Source organism: Bidens hawaiensis, unplaced genomic scaffold (assembly GCF_021521415.1).
Source record: "Bidens hawaiensis isolate Kalapana, Puna unplaced genomic scaffold, B.hawaiensis_p1.1 tig00004474_1, whole genome shotgun sequence".
In the NCBI taxonomy this organism is placed as follows: Eukaryota; Viridiplantae; Streptophyta; class Magnoliopsida; order Asterales; family Asteraceae; genus Bidens; species Bidens hawaiensis.
The window spans coordinates 1,975,770-2,000,186 of NW_027491269.1; the positions used below are offsets into that span (position 1 = coordinate 1,975,770).

General features: G+C 36.3%; 1 protein-coding gene across 1 annotated transcript; it reads right to left on the bottom strand.

Annotated features, from left to right (window-relative positions):
* Positions 1–16,618: 16,618 nt before the first annotated feature.
* Positions 16,619–19,843, bottom strand: LOC143626658 (glyoxylase I 4-like). Its single transcript, XM_077096660.1, has 3 exons — positions 19,538–19,843; positions 16,919–17,238; positions 16,619–16,846 (listed from the first exon to the last, which is right to left on the bottom strand). Exons 1-3 carry the CDS (start codon positions 19,705–19,707, stop codon positions 16,752–16,754), a joined length of 585 nt encoding a protein of 194 aa, XP_076952775.1. The 5' UTR covers positions 19,708–19,843; the 3' UTR covers positions 16,619–16,751.
* Positions 19,844–24,417: the final 4,574 nt, after the last annotated feature.

Here is a 24,417-nt window from a genome sequence, read left to right on the forward strand (position 1 = left end):
AGATGGTTAAGGATTGTAAGATAGAGTTATATGGGCGTGAGTTCCCTGTTACCTTGTGTTTCATGACTTTAGGAGGGTTCGATGTGGTTTTGGGAATGGCTATCTGAGTTTGAGGCCCAGATAGTGTGTAAGAGTAGGTTAATAAGGATAAATTCCTTGGGTGGTAGTTCGGTGGCGGTTTATGGTGATAAAGAAAGTTCAGGGGTAGATGTTATTTCGATGATAAAAGCTAAAAGTTTGTTAAGGCGAGGGTGCGGTGCCTACCTGGTGTATGTTATCAAAGCTACGTCCGAGACGAAGGAAGTGAAAGATATTCCTATTGTATGTGAATACCCAGAAGTGTTCCCTGAGAACCTTCCGGGGTTGCCACCGAAGCGAGAGATAGAATTCCAGATAGACTTAGTACCACAGCCCGTCGCGAAAGCACCTTACCACCTGGCGCCATCTGAGATGAAAGAATGGATGCCCCAACTATAAGGACTCCTCGATAAGGGTTTTATAAGACCGATTGTTTCCCCGTGGGGCGCACCGGTGTTGTTTTTTATGAAGAATGATGGAAGTATGAGAATGTGTATAGACTACTGTGAGTTGAACAAGCTTACGGTGAAGAACAGATATCTGTTGCCACTGACTGATGATTTGTTTGATCATCTACAATGTTCGAGTTGGTTCTCACGAATAGAACTTAGATCAGGCTATCATCGGCTGAAGGTGAATGAGGCAAACATACCTAAGACAGCGTTTTGGACACGGTATGGACACTACGACTTCCTGGTGATGTCGTTCAGTCTAACGAATGCTCCCGCAGCATTTATGGATATGATGAATAGAGTATTCCAGCCGGTGTTAGATAAGTCAGTCATCGTTTTCATTGACGATATATTAATTTTTTCTAAGAGCAAGTCCGACCATGTTGAACATCTACGAGAGGTATTAGAGAAGCTGAAAGAAGAGAAGTTGTATGCTAAGTTTTCGAAGTGCGCATTTTGGTTGTGCGAAGTGCAGTTCTTAGGTCACGTAATCAATCCTGAAGGGATTACTGTGGACCCAACTAAGATTGAGGCAATAATGAATTGGAAGACCCCGCAGAACCCGACTGAAATACGCGGCTTCTTAGGGTTGGCTGGCTACTATAGGAGATTCATCGAAGGCTTCTCCAAGATAGCCGCACCGTTGACCGGAATACCCCGGAAGTCTGTAGTATTCAATTGGGGTAAGTTTCAGGATGAGGCTTTTACGGAATTGAAGAAAATACTCACACAAGCTCCAATCATTGCTCTACCCGATGGTGACGAGGATTTGGTTGTTTGTACTGATGCCTCGCATCATGGGTTAGGTTGCGTGTAGATGCAACGAGGAAAAATGATAGCTTATGCATCCAGACAGTTGAAGGTTCATGAGAGTACCTACCTGACGCATGATTTAAAGCTAGCAGCAGTAGTGCATGCTCTCAAGATATGGAGACACTACATGTATGGTACTAAGTGTACTATTTAGACCGATCATAAAAGTTTGAAGTACTTCTTCGAGCAGAAATAATTGAACATGAGACAGAGGAGATGGTTGGAGTCGATAAAGGACTATGACTGTGATATTAAATACTATCCTGGTAAGACTAATGTGGTTGCCGACGCACTAAGCCGTAAGAATGAAGAAGTCGTTGCAATAGTGAAGTCGTATAAGTTGATCATTAACTCAGATCTCTTTGAAGAGATCACCAAAGTACAGTCTGAGGTGCTTATAAATGTAGGGCTACTGAAGAAGGAAAGAATCTTCGGACAACAAGACGAGCTGATGTAAAACGGTCATGGTGTGAAGATTAGGTTTGACCGCATGTGGATTCCACGCCATGGAAATCTTAGAGGTCGAATCCTAGATGAAGCTCATAAGTCAAGATACTCGATTCATCTGGGATCCACCAAAATGTATCAGGATCTTAAGAGAGACTGTTGGTGGCTGGGTATGAAGAATGATGTAGTGGATTATGTTCATAAGTGCTTAACTTGTTTGCAAGTCAAAGTTGAACACCAAAAACCTATGGGAAGATGCAGCCACTAGAGATACCTGAATGGAAATGGGAACACATCACCATGGATTTCATAACTAAGCTACCCCGTACAACTAAACATCATGATACCATATGGGTGATAGTGGACCGTTTGACTAAAAGTGCTCACTTTCTACCTGTACGAGAGGCTATCTCATCAGAAACATTAGAAAATGTGTTTATAAAAGAGGTTGTGGCTAAACATGGAGTACCATTATTGATCGTGTCTGATAGAGATACTCGCTTTACTTTAAGATTTTGGAAGAAGTTCCATGAAGCTATGGGAACAGGACTGAACATCAGTACGGCATATCATCCTCAAACAGATGGGCAGTCTAAAAGGACGATCCAAACCCTTGAGGATATGCTACGTGCTTTTGTTTTAGACTTTGGAGGAAGTTGGGATGATCATCTGCATCTGGAAGAGTTCACCTATAAAAACAGCTAACATTCGAGTATTGGTATGCCTCCGTTTGAGATGCTTTATGGTAGACATTGTAGAACTCCTGTATGTTGGGGAGAGATTGGTCAGAAGGAGATTGGAAGTTTGGAAGTTGTGCAAGAAACCTCGTCAAGGTTCGATCAGATCAAGGCAAGAATGAAAGTTGCTCAAGACCGTCAGAATTCGTATGCTGATAAGCGGCAACAACCAATCGAGTTTAACGTTGGTGATAATGTGATGCTCAAGGTCTCACCTTGGAAAGGAATTATTCCCTTCAGAAAGAGAGGAAAGTTAAGTCCGAGGTACATTGGACTGTTTAGGATCATCGATTGTATGGGCGAAGTGGCTTACAAGCTAGAGTTGCCTTAAGAGTTAAAAGGAATTCACTCTACCTTTCATATTTCTCATATAAGAAAATGTCTAGCTGACGACACGTCACATGTGCCATTAGTATACATTGAGTTTGATGATCAGTTAAACTATATCGAACAGCCTATAGAGATCATTGATCGCAAGGAAAAACAACTCCGTCACAAAGTTATCCCTTTGGTGAAAGTGATGTGGAAACATCGCAAAGGATCATATGCCACTTGGGAAGTTGAAGAAGAGATGCGCAAGTTTTACCCGGGATTGATTAAGTAATAGTTAGGTTTTGGGAACGAAACCACTTTGAGTAGGGAAGACATTGAGTTTGATGACCAGTTAAACTATATCGAACAGCCTATAGAGATCGTTGATCGCAAGGAAAAACAACTCCGTCACAAAGTTATCCCTTTGGTGAAAGTGATGTGGAAACATCGCAAAGGATCATATGCCACTTGGGAAGTTGAAGAAGAGATGCGCAAGTTTTACCCGGGATTGATTAAGTAATAGTTAGGTTTTGGGAACGAAACCTCTTTAAGTAGGGAAGACTTGTAACATCCCTTTTCCTGTTTCGATTAATAAAATAATAATATTAGTTATTATGAGTTGGGCTTGTGTTAGGTTAAGTAAATGTGGGTAATGGACTTGGACTAATAAGGAAGGAAGAAAGACCATGGGCTTAAGCCCATGACCCATAATATATAAACAATAATTATTCATTAATCCATTCATTTCCACTCATTCCATACACCACCAAAAACACACACATAAGCTCTCTCTCTCTCTCTCTCTCTCTCTCTCTCTCTCTATTTTTCTCTTTCTCTAGCCGAACCCAAGGAGGAAAAACCGAGCATTGATCCAAGGTAATGATAGTATGATCTTATATGGACCCAAACCCGCTAGATCTAGTCGCGAAACGATGAACCGACACCCTCAAGCGTTAAAGTCACGAGGTCCAGATGGAATCGGGTATCAACCGATAGAAAGACGATCTTAGGAGTCACCCTAGCTCGGATACGGATCAAACTGGACGAAAACGGTGAAGAAAGGTGGAAAAACAAGTGAGATCTCGCTTTTCCGGTGAGATCCCGCTTTTCCGTTGTTGACGGCGCCGGAAAGGCGGCGCCGACGATAAAGGAATGTTTAGGGAATGTCAGTGAATGTTCTGACATTCTCTGACCTAACCCAAGGTGCGTGCAACCAATGAACTGCCATTCGTCATGCCCATTCGCTAAGAAAGAATAACTAATGAACTGTCATTCGTTATGCCCATTCATTAAGGAAGAATAACGAATGAACTGCCATTCGTTATGCCATTCGTTGTGGAGAACTAACGAATGAACCCCCATTCGTTGGAAGGTCCATTCTTTAGCCAGATCAAACGAACGAGTCCATTCGTTATGAAAGACCTATTCGTTATGATGTAACGGATGAGTAGCCCATTCGTAATTGAACCCTCATACGTTGAGAGGTCATTCGTTAGACCAGACTAACGAATGAGCTCACATTCATTAGATGCTCATCCGTTAGTCCAGTCAATGAACGAGCCCCCATTCGTTAAGAGTCAAAGGACGAATGAAGTTTGATAAAATGATATAAAGGTCCCTGGACTTTGAATAAATGGTTTAATTACATAGAAGCCCTTCGACTTTATAAATTAATGAAAGATACACATCAAGGGTCAATGTATAAAGATTAACTAACCGGTTAGGGTTCAATGAAGTGAAACCGGCTTAGACGCTTAAGACTAATTAAGCAGGCAGTTAAGAATGGCTAGAGCAGTATTTGATATTGTGTTTATTAAACAGTTAGTCGTGCACAGGTAAAGAAAGGAAAAACTATTAACGGGGAACCTAACAGGACTCAGGTGAGTTTCTAGTCCCACTTTCTTTTTATGTTAGGGATCAATGAAGTAAAACCGGCTTAGACGCTTAGGGATCAATGAAGTAAAACCGGCTTAGACGCTTAAGACTAATTAAGCAGGCAGTTAAGAATGGCTAGAGCAGTATTTGATATTGTGTTTATTAAACAGTTATCGTGCACAGCTAAAGAAAGGAATAACTATTAACGGGGAACCTAACAGGACTCAGGTGAGTTTCTAGTCCCACTTTCTTTTTATGTTTTCGGGGTTGTGTGCATACTCAATGTGAACGTTAATACACTTACCTTAAATGGTAAGTGTATGCTATAATGATTGATGTGATAGTATGTATGAATGTTATGAATGAATGCTTGTCGGTGCGTGAACCATCTTCGGATATTGCACGTATCGACATGGGAGATAATGTGTAGTATGCCTAGTATGAAATACGTATGTATGAAAGTAAGTAATGAAATGAGTATCTATGAAAGTATGAATATATAATGAAAGGTATGTATGGTTATAGAACGGACGGAAGGTATGGTTTAAAAGGGAGCAGACCCTAATAATATCTACGAATGTAGGGAACAGACCCTAACAATATCTGCGAATGTAGGGAACAGACCCTAATAATCTCCACGAAGATTATATGACGAAATGTATGTATATATGTATGTATGAAAGAAAGAATGAAAGTATGAATGTACGAAGAAAGGTAAAAATCCTTCGGATGCGTATATAAGTAAGCATGTGAATGTATTGTATGTTACCTGTATTAACTAGAACTCACTCAACATAGTTGACTTTTAGTATGCACGCAGGTAAATAGACTGAAGTAGCTAGCATGAGGGAGACACATGGCAGGATTGAAGAGGCTGGCATCTGAAGATTTGTCATGATGTTTGGATATTGTGTTTTATGTTATGTTTTAAAAGACAAGTCATGAATGTTTGTAATGAATGGTTGACCTTTATGAATATTCCATGAAAGTTTTAATTAACTCTGATATTTAGAACGTGTTTATGAGTAAATCCAACGCCAAATTAGGGCACCGGGACTAGGGTCTTACACTAATGGTATAATACCTAAATGGTTATTGACGGTTTGGTTAATGTGCTATACATATCCAAATGATCTTGATTTTCTAACTAAAGGTATCGGTGAGATCGTTTAGGCTTGGTGAACGATCTTATATGATAAATTCTATTATTACCACTAAGATTAAGGCTCAAGAAACAAAATGGGCATGGGTTAATGGTTGGATCATGGGTTTATGGATTCGGTTGGATAATATTATTGGCATATTTGCATAAGGGTCCCTTGACTATAGATAAGGATACATAATGAGGTTAAACTTTAGTCTAGAGTGTAAATTGTATATATCTCAAAGTTATTATTGAATATTAAATAAATATAATAAACAATAAAAATAAAATAATAATAATAATAATAACAACTCAATAAGTGTGATATTTTATTGATAAAATTACCCGAACATAGAAACGGGTCGGGTAACGGCTACAAAATATTAAACGAAAAATCTAAATTGTTACATCTCTGAATGCGATAAATAAGCACTGAGCAAGTAGACAAGTACCAACTAGTCAATTGCACACAAACAATAAATACAGTTCGATATTGAGAATAATATGTAATATATAAAAGTATGGTTTAGGTATGCAAAAGTCCCTAAAACGTTTAAAAGATTGTAAAAAGAGGGGAATGATCTTCTCACCTTATCACGGATTAATGAGGATGAGATTAGGAGAGAAATTAAGTTAAATGCAATCGGGCTTCTTGGGATGTGTCGACAGGAGTTCCTAGTTGTTAATGATAACACATTTAATTATAAACGAAATAATAATATGATGAATTTTTGGGATTTGATCGGGTTTTAAGTAAACGTTTGATTAGTTTATGTAAGGCCCCGAACCCGGTAGCCTTACTTTAGCGTCGGATTTACTCATAAACACAGTTCTTACAAATCAGAGTTCATTAAAACTTTCGCGGAATATAAAAACTTTCATGAAATGTTACAACAATCCAAAACTTGCCTTAATTAAACATTCTTGTCTTTCAAAATAAACGTCAATTACATTAAAACATCTTGAGTCTTCAAATGCCAGTCTCCTATTCGCCCACCATGTGCCCGCTCAAGCTAGTTGTCTCATTCTACTCACCTGCGTGCATACTAAAAGTCAGCTACGCTGAGTGAGTTCTAGTTAATCGGACGCCATACAATACATACACATACATACATATCCGAAGATACATATCCATACCTAACTAGTTACCCTTCTGTTCTACATACATACTTACTACCATACATACATACATATCTACAATCACTAACCTCAGTCTACCGAGAGTACGTTCATAGTCCGCCGTCTATACCTGTACTCAAGGTCGTGAACACGTAAAAGGTCCGCAGTCCTTACCTATGTTCATCATTTATGGTACGTGCAAGGTCCGCAGTCCTTCCCTATACCATCCTACATCCACAACACGTACAAGGTCCACAGCCCTTCCCTATGTTGCAACCTAAACCATAGCACGTACGAGGTCCGCAGTCCTCCCCTATGCTACCACAATACAAATACAGCACGTATAAGGTCCACAGTCCTTTCCTATGCTGATGCCTATCTATAATACGTATAATGTCCGCAGTCCTTAACTACGTTGTCGTCTATTATCTGTAACACGTATAAGGCCCTCCGTCCCTATCTACGTTTACATCTATCATCTACTTTACGTATAAGGCCCGAAGTCCTTAACTACGTTGTTGTCTATTATCTGTAACACGTATAAGGCCCACCGTCCCTATCTACGTTTACATCTATCATCTACATTACGTATAAGGCCCGCAGTCCTTAACTACGCCATCACCAGCCGAGTCTATGTCCGACAAAAGCTAGAGGGATTTTCCTTCCTAAATTACTATGTCGAACGTAGAACTCACATACCATTCGTGTACCTGTATACACATACTTCACATATACAATAATTACATTATAGCATAAGAACACTCTAGGCGTTCTTTACATCATTCATTTAACAACCATACCTCTTGTCGATACGTGCAATATCCGAAGATCGTTCACGCCCCGACAAGTATTCATTTGTAATGTTCATACATCTTCGATATATAATATTCGTACCTTTATTTTTGACCTGACAGTACGCGCAATATCCGAAGATCGTTCGCGTACCGACAAGCAATCATTCATATCCATCACATATATCACATATGGCATACACTTATCACTTAGGATAAATGTATTAACAACACATCGAGTATGCACACAGCCCCGAAAACATAACACATAAATGGAGCTAGAAACTCACCTGAATCCTGTTACGCTCTCCGTTAATCGTTATTCCCTTCTTGAGTTGTGCACGGCTAACTGTATAATATTTACATGTATCAATTAACTACTACTACTCATGTTGTATTTCTATCTTTATACAACCCACAACGAACGGGGGTCCGGGGGCAGCGCCCCTGGCAGCGGGGTCTAGGGGCGGCAGCCCCTAGCAGGGTCCAAGGGGCAGAGCCCCTGGCTGGGGTCGAGCTGTCTTAACACATTTTCCATTAGGTTTTTAATTTATTTTCTAAGCGAACTTAACTTTAGGCGAAGTTAAACCTTAAGCGAACTTAGCTTTTGGGCGAAGTTATCAGTTAGGCGAACTTAGCTTTAGGCGAAGTTAAACCTTAGGCGAACTTAGCTTTAGGCGAAGTTAAACCTTAGGCGAACTTGGCTTTAGGCAAAGTTACCAGCTAGGCGAACTTGGCCGTAGGCGAAGTTAAGCTTTGAAGGCGAAGTTAAGCTTTGAAGGCGAAGTTGTCATCAGGCGAACTTAGCTTTGCAGCGAAGTTGTCATCAGGCGAACTTAGCTTTGCAGGCGAAGTTCATCAGGCGAACTTAGCTTGCAGGCGAAGTTGTCCAGCTGCAGGTACTGTTCGTCCTTAAATCCCTTAATCATCTTCGTTTCTTAACCAAATAACTCGATTTAGGTATCCACGGAATCGTCTGACCAGCGCCTACAAACCCAACCATCAAATCGACCTAACATCGATGTTTAAAGGGTGCGATTTAGGCATATAGGTTACGGGTTCTTTTATCAATCGATTAACCCATCAAATCATATCCATTTTCAGTAAGTTTAGCTTTGTTGGATTCGTTTTTACCATACAAACACAGATCTATCATTTATATACTAATCCAAACCTAAACGAACAGGTTCTCGATATAACGTACCGTAAATGAGTCGAACTACGAACACGAGCTGGTCTTGTTGCTTTGGTTCGTCACGACGATCTAGCACCAACGAGCTCGGGTCCTCGCCTTTGGATCTTGGTTCGGGTTGTGTGTGTTTTGGAGTGTGTAGAGATTAGGATGGATAAATGGATGGAATGGAAAGGATTGGGGTTTAAGGGGGTACTTATACTCCCTTAAGCCCATGGACCGAAGGCCCATATTTCCTTTTGGTCCATATCTAATCCCATCTAATTATCCTACTAAGTCTTCATATTTTGCTATTATTATTATCGTTCCACTAACTCGTTTATTTCACCCGACAAAATAATATAATAAATATTACTTTAGAAATTTCGGGATGTTACAGTTTACTATCATTCTTATTATGTATGTTATATTTATTAATGTTATTATTATTATTATTGTTATAACGAATACGTTTTTAATTTTCGATAAACAAAATAACTATAATATATATACACATATTTTAACGGAAAAGTTAAATGAAAATTCATCCTGAACATATAATATGCTCCGTTAAGCTAGAGTGAGATAAGTATTATTATCATATTTATAATATGTAATACATGTGTGTATGTGAGTTCGCGTGTGTGTGTTTGTGTGTGTATAGAATAAAAAATAAGGGTTCAAACAAGGAAAATGTGAACCGGGGTTTGGTTTATCAAAATAGTGTTAATTTTAAGTAGCCATATCAAAAACAATTGATGCAAAAAATAATAATAACTCAGAATCGGTCCTGGGAGATTCGAACCCGCGCCCCAAGCCGGTTCGTGTCCATAACAAAACATGCGCTAGCCATCAAGCCAACGCTTAAACTAGATAAATAGACGAATTGGAAAATTTAAATACAATGACACCCCAACAAAACTCTATATTACCAAATCAGATCATTTACTTAGTGATGGTTAAAATTGTTTTGGGGTTTTTGTTAGATGATGAAGAACGATCAATTTGCATATAACAATTACCTAAAGTTGTTACAGATTGAGGGTGAATGGTGAAATTAGGTTTCGGCTTACCTTGATCACGAACGGGGTGCTAGGCTGCTTTGAAGACACAATTTGTTTGAGGGGTTTAGGTCGCGAGGTTAAGATGTGTGTGTGGTAACGTTTGATTGAATTATCATTATGTCTATATAGCATATTAAACTTCATTAGGACGGTTTGCTACGATTTAGAAACGAAAAATTTGATATTTAATTGTGATTATTTAGCATGTTTGTAGTGTCGGTAGTAATCGTTTAAGGTAACCAAAGGATTTTGCAATATCAATTTCACAAATACTACGAGAATTGAGGAACAAGAAACAAGGGGGAGTAGATGGCAACGGGATGATTAAGATGATAATATATTCTTCTATTTTTTTGCAAACTAGTCCTTGGTAAATGGTGGAGAGTGTATGAATGGGTTAAATTTTAGTTAGGGGGTGTTTGAGTATTAAACTCAAAGTTATATGAATACATTAAAGTAATAAACATACTAAATTGATTTGGATGACCCGAATACGAAAATCTGAAATGTTACAATAGTCGAGTTTTGTTGTATAAGGAAAGTAATTCTTATAAATCCCAATCAACCGCGGGATCCATTTACTTTCGTGGAGAGCTTGATAAAAGTGTTCGAACCTATTAGGCCAAAGCATTCCACGCCAAATTTCATATGAACTAAAGCAATCATTTTGAATAAAAATTACTTTTATATTAAAAAGAAATGTTTTATCAAGGTTTAAAGGGATAAATCACACTAAAGGTCTTAAATAAATTATTAAACTATTATTCTCGAACTATAAGTCCGAGGTAGTTGTTCATAAAATACAAAGAAATTGTTAGCTGAACAGCTTATTAAAAGGTGAATACCCTTTTTTATGTAAATTCGTATACCTTTTTACAAAGTATATAATATATAATCTTTTAAAATTATGGACATTTATCTATATTTAAAGAATTATAAATGTATCTATATGAGGGTTGGTTCAAATCCTCTACAACTTATTAATACAAGATAATATTAGATGCTCAGACTAAAATACACATGTGCCTGGATCCTTACATATATGAAATGTACTGGGAATGCTATAGACATACTGACCATTAGGCAAGTAACTGTCTCTAGGGGGCGTAACCGTCCACCAAGTGGGTGGTGCGTATGTTTAGTTCCGATGAGATGGAATTGAGACCCATTGAGTCGTTGAACACTATTGGTGTTGTGTCATAACAATTATGAAAACCTTTTATCAAGTCGGTGTTATTCACCAACATATACCGGACGTATTATTAAAAATGTTTTCAGGTAATAAGGAGTAAGGTATGAAGGTGGAAATGCCAAGTGGAAATAGAATATCCCTATGCATATAGTGCAGCTGATGGCTCAGCTAATTTCGTAAAGGAAGCATATGTAACTTGTTTATAAAGCAAGTAATTTTGTAAAAAAAGGCATTTAAATCCCTATGTTATAAAAGTATATATTTTCCGTTGCGTGACCAAACTTTGATAAGTAAACAAAAACGGTACAGGTATTGGTCACACGACTAGGCCCATGAGGTCGGGTGTGACATTTATAAAATATATTACACTAACCTATCTAAAAGATATTCTATTTAAAACACTAGCTGGGTGGTCGCGCAATGCAGCGGAGCGCGCGCACAACTCCACATTGAACGCATAGTTTGTGTCGGTACATATGTCACCTGATCACAGTGCGCACGTAGCCTAAAATTGGACAAGTAACTCATGCAAAGCCAGTTGCGTGTAATCGAATACTGAACACACGTAGACAAGAATGCACATTACCGACATTAAAACATGCTTAACCAACACCACGTGTGTAATTCATGGTGATTAACGGCGTAGGGTGTTGTGTTGAGTGCTTTCCAAGATTAAGTTATGTGCATTGTGGTGCTGAACACGTGTTTATCGGCCTCGGTACATGTAAACAATGGTATCTGCGTAACCTGTAATGAAAACCAAAAGGAAAACCTGAAATATACAGTAACTTGAAATAAATTATTGTTTTAAACCAACCCCTTTTTGGCCCCAAACCCTTTCCGACTCGGCAGTGTTCTGACCTGGCCCCAAAAAGTCGTGGGGTAATTAGTATTGAATTAGGGACCCTATGTGTAACTATTATTAAACTTTACAAAAAAGGTAGTGAAGTTGAGGGACCAAAGTTGTAAGTATATTTTGAAAGAATGAAAGTTACATAACACATTTGTGAGTAAATACTTAATTACCCCTAAGTTCTATATTTTTGATGCACTATGTGTTGTAGATAAAGCAATACTTTGATACCTCTTAAAATTTAAGAGATCTCTGACGCATACTTTATATATAGTATAGATAATAACAAATCATAGGAATTATATATATTTTTCTTTCAAGTCTTTGAAACTCTAAACTTTTAACCAAATCCATGTCTTTTACTTAGTCTCCCATTTTCCATGAACATTATTTTTTATCTTAAAATTATTATCTAGGATCTTGTCTAGAACCAAACTCGTCAGGTTCAGCTTACTTATTTACTTAGTTCGTCTTTCACTCGCTTAAATTTATAGAGTGAGTTTCATAACCCTATTTTCCGTGTTTTATTAATATTTTGGGTGTAGCACATTACCATGTGTTCTCGTTAATTCTTACTCTTTGTTTACTAACCTATTCGCAATGATTTCATGCATGTTAATAATATTTCTTTCATATTATTTATGATGGCTATGTGTGACTATGTGCAATGTGTTTACTGTTTTAATGGTGATTAGTTGCAAACTCGAACACAAAGTGGGAGGGTCCGACAGGACATACTCACGCTACCTATTCTTCAACTTCGGTTGAAATGGATGGGGGTATCATTATCGTTCCCCTGCTTGGGGGCATCATTATCATTCCCTTAGGTTAGGACGTTATTTTGGCGGTTTCCATTCTCTTTTTGATTGGATTATATTTCACTGTATCTTGTGAATCGACAACCATTTTTGTATTATCTATATATTAAACTAATGAAACCTCATAAGCATTCGTGTTGACAAAATCTACATGTTGATTGATGAAGTGCTAATTAACGAAGATAACTAGATTGGACCTTTGGGATTATTTAAATAAATTGTTATCTTTTATATTCCGATGTATTGTTATTTGATTCAAACCAATGTGTACTAACTTCATTGTGAAATAATATAATAATTTTTACTATCACTTTAATAGCGTTACGAGCTTATGAGCAATTTTGTAAGTACCATCCCGGCATATTCTGCCCAAGATCTTGGTGTTACAGAAAATATCACCAAATCAGAAATCTAATAGTCGCAAACTAATCGAAATAATAATCCAACAAAAACGAACTTCTTTAAGCAGGAAGTGAATGTTGCTAGCGGCTGAAAACAAATTTCGAGAGAGGATGGCAGGGGTGGTGGCAGAATCAGGAATGGGAGGTACGACAATGATCAGAACTTGAAACAAACTCTGTTTTAATGGGGAATTGGTGCAGGCGGTGGCCAGAGGCGGGATCTGATGGCGGCAGACTTTCTAGGAACTCTACTAGGATGATTCTAAAGGTGATAACGGCGGTGTATGGTAATAGTGTCTTGAAAAAAAGAATTTGAGAATAGGCAGGTGTTATGAGAGTAGGGATTTATTAAGGAAGGTGAAACAGATATGGAACATGAGTTTGTTGCATGAAAACAGACTTGGAACAGTAGTAGTAATGGGTTCAGTTTTGTACCAGTAGCCTTAGCTCTGATACCATGCAAACAATTGGTATTTGCAAGTTTGAACCGAGATCCTTAGCTCTGATACAATGTAAACAATTGGTATTTGATTATATAAAAAGTGTGACTGATTACAAGAGATAAGCCCTCTATATATAGAGATGGAGAAAGGGCTATAAATAAAATACTAACTGGGCCGTATCCGAGAATTTAAATACCTCGACCGAGCTGAAATGAAAAGGCTCGTAGGCCCTAACGAGTAACGAATAAAAAGACCCTTAGGCCCAATATCTCAAATGGGTCATTGGTAAAAAAAAATCTAGCCTAATATCTATATATATATATATATATATATATATATATATATATATATATATATATATATATATATAATTGTGTCCCCAAAAATTAAATGCTCGGGCGGTCTCTAGGGTTGCCCAACCTAAGGCAGTGCGTAGTGGGGCGAGAGGAGGAGGAACCCCCCCCCCCCCCCGGTGATATGTGGGTGAAAAGGAGCGGGGGCGGGGGGTTATTGTCGCCCAGCATGTCTGTGTGGTTTGTGTGTGTATATTATTATATATATATATGTGTGTGTGATATATATATATATATTACTATTTGTAGCCCATACACCATTACACCCCAAAAACAAATCCTCACTCCTTGTTGACTGGGCGCTACACGGCGCAAAATGCCCCAATTTGTAGCCCCTCCACTACACATAGCCTAAGAGTCGGCTCTGAATACTAATTACATGCAAAGGCCTATACAGAAAAATAGGTTAATGCAAGGGCCTAAATATAAATAACTAATTAACATTAACACTGTTTTTAGAATTTGTGCAGATTGATTTTTTTATTTTATTTTTTTTTTTGGTTATAGATTTGTAAAAATGCATCAAGGTATTTTGGACAATTCGGGTTTAATTTAATTTCGGGTCATTATCTTTTTCAAGGGGAAACTTATGAACAATGTTTCGCTGCAAAAGAGTGATAATAGGTTCATAAAATTTTGATACGGGACGAGGTGGTTTCAATTCAAAAGGCATTTTCATTTTAAAAGAGTAAACGGGTCAATACATGTTTCAAGTTTCAGGTCATGACTTTGATGACGGATTAAAAGGTTGGCTTCGGACACATCATGTTTGATTTCGGATCAAAAGTACACTTGAATTTGGTTTTGAGTAATATGATATTCCAAGTAAAACTATACTTGATAATAATTGTTTATCTTTGTTGGTATTACTTTCATATTTTTACAACCATTTTAATATGCCTATTATGATATTCTTTTGCTTTCATGCATTTAGGGCATTAAGGGGTTTATTATATATATTTGGTAGAATGGTAATGACAAGAAAGAGAGAGCTTATACATTTGACGAAAGAAAATAATATGCAGATGACCTGCAATTTTGGTTTACTATGTTTCTAACTTAAGTTGGGTTGTTATATAGTAATTTTACTTATATTTTGATCTTTAAATTAAATCATTATTTTTTTTTGTAATAAACTAAAGGCTTAAATAGATATTACATCAACATAGCAGGTAGGCGGGCAACAAGCTGCGCCGCCACCCCTTTCTGAATTGCAAACCCTATCCTGCTAAAGACATACACCTGCCCCTTTGGAGTCGACACATTGCTATGCACAACCCGTTGGACCCTGGTTAGGAAACGGATAGCTTCCGGTGCCAAGGAGCCAAAGGTATCAAAAGCCAGAGGGACAAAAACATGTTGATTCTCTTCGCAGACTTTAGCAAGAAACCAAAGGTATCATTATGTAATTCAGTTTTTTTTCTCATTTAATGTAACACGCAATATTAATTTTATTTCAATTATTTATAGAGTTATATTTATATAATTTACATTGTCCCAACTCGTGTATTAAACGGGTCCATAACCTAGTTGTTTATATAACATAACATGGAAATGTGTCAAGTGTCAAATGTATGTATTCTTAGATCAAGTTTAACAAAATCACTATTGAGTAAATTCTTGTTCTTCGATCTGTTCATATCAGATTTGTGTATTCGTCTTCGATTCCTTATTAGAATCAAACTGACAAAGCCACAGCTTTGATCCTTATACAATAAAAATCAATTCAGTAATAATACACGATCAATAAAAGTGAGGACTCTTAGTGATTAGGATTATAAAACTTGCAATACACATATGTTTAGCAAGACATCGAAACCATGTATATCGACTTATGGATGATAACAATTACAATGCCTTCCAATCTTTGGTTACAACTTACAAGCCAAGTCAATTGTGATTACAATATTGCTATATAATATAAGGTATATAGATCTCAAATAGGAGGCATAACTCGCATACATTTTATCAAAGAGTTGTGTTCAAGATTGAATTAATTAAAATTGCAATCCTTATAATTCACCTCATTTGCTTACCCATTGAGATCGATACATGGAGTATGAATCACTGAATAAAAAACTTGAGAAAACAAGACTCGAACTAGGGAGTATCGGTCATGGTCCTCTTATTGTTGCCAAAATACTGAATCTGAGAGCGATCAAAAAAAATGGAGCGATCAAAACCCATGGTTTGGTCCGGTTCCATTTCTACTTCCTTACTCGGTCTTGGGTCGAGTCGGATAGTCCATGGTTCGGTTCAAATCGCATTATCAATCTTGCAGTTGTTGAGATTATAGGTATTCTTACTATTGTATTGGTATTGTCTTAACTCTTACGTATGGTTTAACACCCGTAGGTCCAGGCTTCATGTTCTCACATATATAGTCGGATAGTCTCATTGTTTGTTGTGTGTACAAAGTTGTTCAAATTACAGATATTATGACCAAATGGTTGTGTACGTTCCATATATATTACAAAATTCTTCAATTTAATTGATGAAACCAGAAAATATACAAGGAAAAATATACGAATACAATTTTTTCAAAAAGCCACCACTATACACACGTACATTGCACACTATTAAAATCCGCTGTTTCCAACTAAAAAAAATGAAATATAAATAAAGACCATTATTACAAACCAATTGTAGACAAAACTGGTGTCTTGGTGAAACTAAAAGACATCTAAATCAAAATGAAATACCCATCATATCAACTAGCAAATTATCCATCATCAACGCCTCATCCTCACCACAAAACTGATTCTTTGATCCCACTACTTTCTCTGCAATAATACACAACAAATTATGCATGTCACAAAATAAAATTTGTTAAATCTTGTCGGGAACTAAGATACCGTAAAACGAGGAATCTGAACGGTTGATTTGTGTGATGGTCGGGAAGTTTTTTATCGGACGAACAGGAAGAACGTGACAATTGCATATCTCAATCATGTAACCATCGGGGTCGTGAAAGAACAACTGGTTGACCTCCACAACGCCTTCTTTGACCACGGCGGTCACATATTTGATGCTCATTTGTTCCAGTTTGTCTATTATGAGATCCATGTTTGTGCACTGAAACGAAATGTGGTTGTCTTTTGGATTGATCACTGCTTTCTTTTCTGGAGCTGTGTCCATTTCTAGTAAATGTATTCCTATGCCATGGTTGAATAACCTGTTTAATCACAAAGAAATAATATATGTTAGAACAAATAAACGTCATGAACTAATAATCCAAAAACAATTTCCATGTGAATTATGTAAAGTAACACTAGTCAAAAAAATACGTGTTATATTTACGTCTAAGAACTGAGTGTCACAGTGTATTTTTAGATCTAATATTATTTTGGAAATTATGTCAGGATAAGCATTTAAAAAAGAAGTGAATGCATTCCAACGTTATACTATACTTCTCTGAATTTGGATATTATATATTTAATTTATTATATGTTTCCTTGATTTTCAAGTATATTTTTAAAAGTATTGATAAGGTATGCCAAAATAGTACTTTCCTCTGTTCCATTAGTTTACAGTTTACACAATATTTTTGTCGGTGTTCATATTTTAGTATACTATCTTCCTAGTGATAGAATAATAATGTATCCCCTATACTTAATTTACCTACATTTCAATTTTTAAAAACTCTTGGATCACATCAAAATGATCGAATATATACACAACTAATGCTTCAAGTATATATAAAGAAGTTTGATGACAATTGCGCATAAGAATTTATTAATTTCTGATTTGGTAGGTAACCTATCGCAATTTTACGTTTTACCTTTATGGACGTGGCAAAAATTGGAACAAACGTCCAGCGTATAAAATGAAAATACAATCACGACTTGCAGTAAATTTTTGAATCAAAAAATTAAAATAATTGTGTGAGTGTAATTTAATTTTCACTATAAGTTGTGTTGATAAGATGGCAAAATCTTCCCCGACACGCTTTAGTGACACAACAACAATTGGTAGCGACTACAATGGACCAGGCCATAGTAAAAATAAGTTGGTACAACTAAAGTACTAAACCACCTTGTTAGGGGAGGCTAATGGGTGTGGGAGCCGCACCATCGGCCGAGGCACATAAGGTTTGGGGGCATAAACTTTTTTATACATATTACATATATATTTTTTGTGCTAAAAATAAGATTATTTGCAATGGTTTATGAGATAAGTACATGATCAGAATGGTTTCTACTTATAATAAACCGGTCGATAAAAAGTTTATACATGTACGCTAGGAATAAAATACGGACTTTTTTTATTTTTGCTTTCGAAGTATTTAAATTCTCGAAGAGAGTCCTGCACCCTTTAAATATATGCCCTTTAAATATATGAATCGTCAACCAAAATGCATATGAACATGTTGTAACTTAAAAGATGTCATTATTATTATTATCAAAGAATAAAAAAAATAATTGTATTTATCCACAAACCTTAAAAGAGAAAAAACAAAAAAAAGAAACATGTGATAAGGAAATCAAGTATTTAATTAAGGATAGAAAAAACTAAGGTCGTAAATATGTAATTATTCATAAACCTTTTTGAACTCGACATGTCTGATGATTCATAAATTATTTGGACGCCTTCACGTCTTTAGTTTTTTTCTTAACAAATTTTATAAACTTCTTGGATGCTTTTGTGGTAGAAATTTAAAAGGTACTAATGAAATGAACTCTCGACAGCATAATAACGATTCATAAATGTTTTACATAAACAAGGGCGGGCATACCCTTTAAAGTATTTTGTTTTCTTTATATTTTTACTTTGCATATCTAATTTATAACATCAAAATGTCAAGTTCACTTTGATGGAATAATTATAAAATGGTTAACGTGTAAAATAGAAGGTAATTAGTTCAATTTTTTAAAAATGCAAAAATTTAGTCGCTCAAAAAAAAAAGTTATAACATCAAAAGAATTTGTGGAAACCATTCCTTTCTTAAAAAACCACCAATTGAAATTGAAATCAGTTTCAGAAAAACCAAACGAAACAAACCAAATCCAAAACCCTATATTTCGTGTATAAACCCAAAATAGCCAAGTACCTGAGTTAATCAGTTAAAAAGATTTTTTGGTTATCTGACTCGATAAAACATCCTTATTTATCGATATAAAGATTTATATAAAACAATTGTGATCTTCAAAAAAGTCCTACTTTCGTCACTATACATAACCATAAACATGAATAAATGCATAATTAAATGATGAATCAAATTAAATGTGATATAAAAACGTGTAGGAAATTACATATGTCCCGTAATAAGCTTGCAAAATTATATGTTTCCTCAAAACACAACTTTTTAGTGCATATCATAACTTTTTGTTTAAACATTGTTTGAGAAAATACGTAGTTTTGAAAGTTTAAAAATTAGAGATATACGTATGAAATTTCTTATATATTATATGTATATGTGCATATACACGAACGTAAACTTGTGCTTGGAGCAACATGTAAATATGAGCACTTACCAAGCACCTTCGAAATCGAAGGAGGAAGGACGTCGGATGAGGACGAATCCCAAAACATCCTCGTAGAACTTGACTGATCGAGTTACAGATTTGCAGATGAACGACACATGATTCAGTGACAGCAAAGGTAACTGCTCCGAAGATGAAGATGAAGACAACCCCTTAGCCATTGATGGACCTCTTATCTACACACACGAATTAAGGTTTTATGTTTGTATGGGAAATGTGAATGTATGTATATAGAATAAGCTAGCTCAGTGTCCTTTATAAAGAAGATGAGAGTGTTCTGGAAACAAACAATAGAGAATGTCATCTCCACGTGTCAGTCATCCCTGTTATTAAACTATTTTTCTTAACTTATAAATGACATAAAATCTTAGTTATAAGTTATGTTACTTATATAAGAATTGATAGAAAATTTTACCTTGGTTTTTTCTTAAAAGATATCAATTTGACTTGTTATTAAAATAAAAACAAACCAAAGTAGCGGTGTTCTAAATGTACATCAATTATTTTCTTTTAAGTGAGGTTGCTGGTTCGAGTCTCGTTTATAACAAAATGTTATGTGATTGGTTTTCATCTGGAATTGTTAACGAGTCATGTTACTAATGATATCTCGGATTGCAGGCATAAGAGCCATGTTGTCAATGAATGTACCTGATCGGGCAGACTTTTGTTTATCGTTCAAAAGATATAAAATAAAGTAGTCATTAGTCTTTTCCCTAAATTATAAATGTATGTATTATATACGTTTGTATATCATATTAAAAACTAATTGCAATTGAACATGTGTCACTAGACGCAAAACTTAGCAAGATTTATGGAATTTTTTTCAAAATGAAGTTTATTTAAAAAAAAAAAGAAAATGGGGAAAGTCAAAAAAAGGCAAATGGTGTATCCTTTGCTGGCAGCAGAGAATTTGAAAGAACTAGTTTGAAAATGGAGTAGGATTCGCCATTAATAGGAGAGGATCAATCATTAAGAGCTAATCCTTCATTGCCAATTGCGGATTAAAAGGAACAAGTTTCAAACCCCGTTTTTGTTCCGTTTTCTTCTATTTTACGCAAATTACGCCTCTGTTCTTCACACAACTCGAGTGAATCTAATAAATCCTCAATAAACTTAATCCCATTTAAACCATTTTTAAGTTCATGCCTCAAATATGACACTTTTGTAAGGCTATTTAACACTGCCTGCTCAGACATACGTTAGACCAACATCGCGTGTTGAAGCTCGGAACTCGACACGTGTAAAAAGCACAAAACCCCGGTAATTTTTCCATCTTTATTTACCCTTTTGTTAGCCGAAAGTAACGCCTCGCTATATTTTCCCTTTTGGTCAAAAAACCCGAAAAGTAATTTATCCTAATCCAATCCGGACATCACCTCATTTATTAGTATTCTAAGACGGGTCAACATGTCATCTTTGACCCGACACCCGGAATTACAGACGGTAAAACTTCGCCTAGAAGTTTGACCCGACACCCGTAATTTGAAGACAGCAGGTAAAAAAACAAAATTTAGTTAGGTGAGGGTTTGAAGTTAATGGAAGAAAACGGAACAAAAATGGGGTTTGAAACTTGTTCCTCTTAATCCGCCATTGGCAGCGAAGGATTAGCTCTCAATGATCGATCATCTCCTGCCAATGACGGATCCTACTATAATTTCAAACTAGTTCTTCTTGATCCTCTGCTGCCAGCAGAGGATACATCATTTGCCTTTTTTTTTTTTTTTACTTTCTCTATTTCCCTTTTTTTTTAAATAAACTCCATTTTAAAAAAAAATTCAAGATTTATGCTCATGGGCGTAGAACAAGATTTTGCGCCAATTAAGTTGTAGATTAATGCAAAAACATCACTTTTATAACTTTAAGTCATATATAAAGAATTTCATAATCCTTAACTATTTATAAGACTGAGGGGTGTGGGGGCTTCAAAGGGGGCGCTAGAGCCCCTCCGCTCGCGCCCCCAGGCGCTAATACCATACCAACGGGGCGCTAGAGGAGCGCTAGAGATAGCCGTGAGCATGGTAGCGGGAGAAGAGAGAGAGGAGGGCACAATTTTTGAGGGTTTTTCACCCGTTGGGCCTTTTGACCAGCCGAAAAAAACAAAAAAAAAATATTTTCTATATAAACTATACTCCATTTAACCCATTTTTATACCAAAACTTCAAACCTTCACCCAAAATCAATTCATCTTCTCAACTTTTTTTTAAAAAAATGGCTGGAAATTGGTTCCCAAACCTTGATTCAGATTATCTTGACGGCGATTCATTGAACACGTTTATGGGTTTCTCACCGCACCAACCGATGTTTTATTCGGAGCCGCAAGAATCATCCGGCTTTCAACCATCCAACACACAACCGTCTCCTAACTTTGTTGTTCCGGAGACAAAAAAATCACAAGGTGAAGCTCCGGAACCAAAAAGACGCGTCCACCGGAAAAAACCAGTTGCAACGGACGGGTCGGAACCGGCTCCGGCTCCGGCTCCGACGACGAAACGGAAAACCACTCCGTGGTCATCGGATGAGAATGAAGCCTTGTGTCGGGTTTGGATAGTCATTTCTGAGGATCGGCATTGCGGTAATTGTTTTAACGTTTTTATTTTAGATTTTTAATAAAAAAGTTAAATGGAAATCTAATTTATTTATTCATTTTGCAGCCGACTACCAATAGAGAAAGATTTTTTGGACAAAGGTTAGAGAGACGTTCCACATGCTCGTTGGGAGTATAGAGCGGAACGCCGATATGATTTCGGGTCGGTGGTCCGAAATCAGAAAATTTGTCGGCTTGTTTACTAATCTTTTCAACAGGAACAACGGTCGTATGAGACCAAGTGGCAGTGATGATTTGGCGGTTTACAATTTCACGGTCGAATAGTGGAAGCAGGAGTGTTTGCGGAGGTATGGGGTGGTGAAGACGTGGGACGATTTAAAGTTGTGGGACAGGTTGAAAAAGTGTTCCAAGTGGGTTGAGCTGGTGGCGCCGGACTTGGATGCGGAAGTAGGGCCGAAACGGACTAAAACTAGTTCGTCTGGAGCGCATAGCACTTCAACAGGGTCGGATTGCCGCGTTAGATTCAACCTAAACATTGCGGATGAGGAAACGTCTTCACCACCGAGGAGGCGGCCATTGGGAAGGGACGCCAAGGGGAAAAAACCGGCTGAGGGGGAAGCCGTAAACATCACCAATCTTGTTGAATCCCTCAATAAATTCAACAAAACCATGGAGGTGGTCTCTTATGACAAAAAGGAAAAAACTCGAATGAGAGATTTGGACTTTCTTACTAAAGACTTCAGTCACCTCCATCTGGTCGATCAAATGCTAATGGAAAAGCAAAAGGAACGTATCCGAAAGAGGTTGATCGAAGAAGACCAAGCCGAAGAATAAGAAGAATGTTTCTTTTTAGTACTTTAATTTTTATTTTATTTTTTTTGTTGGTTTTTTAATTTTTAGTTATTAATGTATTTTTTTTATTAATGTTGTTTTTATATATTAATTGTGTTTTTAATTTACAACATAAAAATGCCTCTTTTTTAGCAAAAAGAGCCGTTGGCTCATTATTAAATTAAAAAAAATTGAATTTTAGATATTAATGTGTTTTTTTATTAATAGGTGTTTTTTTTAATAATTTATGTGTTTTTTTAATAATATGTTGTTTGAATATATTTATAAAAAAAACAAAAAAAAAATTCGCTGGAGCCCCTGCTGGAGCCTCTCCACACCAGGGGCCAGGGGCTCCAACACCCCTCTTATCCACTGGAGCCCCACACCCCTTAGTCTAAGGTAACAAGTTTAATGGCCGGTGTTCTAGATCTTCCGTTTACGTTATACTCAAAAAAAATATGCATTGAACATTTCTTTTATAGAAAAAATAACAAGTCAATTGCGTATGCATGCCAGGCTAGACTGTCTAGTCACATCTCAATTATTTTACTTCCATTATACCTAACATAAATAAATCTGATATTTTCGTATTAGTACTTCAATAGTTTTTATTAATTCATTGTATTTTCGTTTGATATTAAAAATAAAGCATCACATATATATATATATACATAAGGCTATGGGGTAACTCTAACTTTTACATAGGTTAAAGTGTCATGGCACTTTAGAAATGGATTAAGTCACTCCCCAATTGTGTTAAGTGTATTAAAATGACCCATGTGTTATGCTTTTAACGGGTTAAAAGGAACAATTTGTATTAATTATGTATTAATTACTAATTGATTTGTTATATTAATTATGTGTTAAATGGGTTAAACCATTTCCTTTGGATGACATAGAGTGAAAGAGAAAAAAATAAGTGATGTGGAGCTTATGTGGAATTAAGATGGGTTAGAGTATACCACATGGCCTAAACATTGGGGTGTGTTAATTAATTTAAAAATTATAAACAGATAATAATTGGTTAGCTAATCTCGACTCCTAGATTCTAAGTATAAACTATGATGCATATATTTACCTACACAACAATTTTAAGTGTAATTTATGATAACCGTATAAACACTACGATCTATTGTTTTATCTAGTATACAAAGTTACTTAATCGCATGAGTGTCACGTTTTTTCTCTTTCACTTTATCTTAAAAGCACCTCTTCTAAATTGTTTGTGGCACCACAGTTATTCGCTCAAAAGTGTTTTGTGTTGAACATGCCTTTAAACTGAATCATTAATCTCAAACAAATAGGTATCAAAGTTTTGTTTTTGTTATTGATTTTAGTGTCATTAAACAATTTTGGTAATTGGAATTTACTAGTAGCACTAATGAGAATTCATAGTATACATGAGTACAAGTTACATTGTCCAAGACTACATGTTATTTATCCTCTTCCATTAGGTATGAAGCAAAGAGCTGATGACTATTGGGTCTTTGGTATC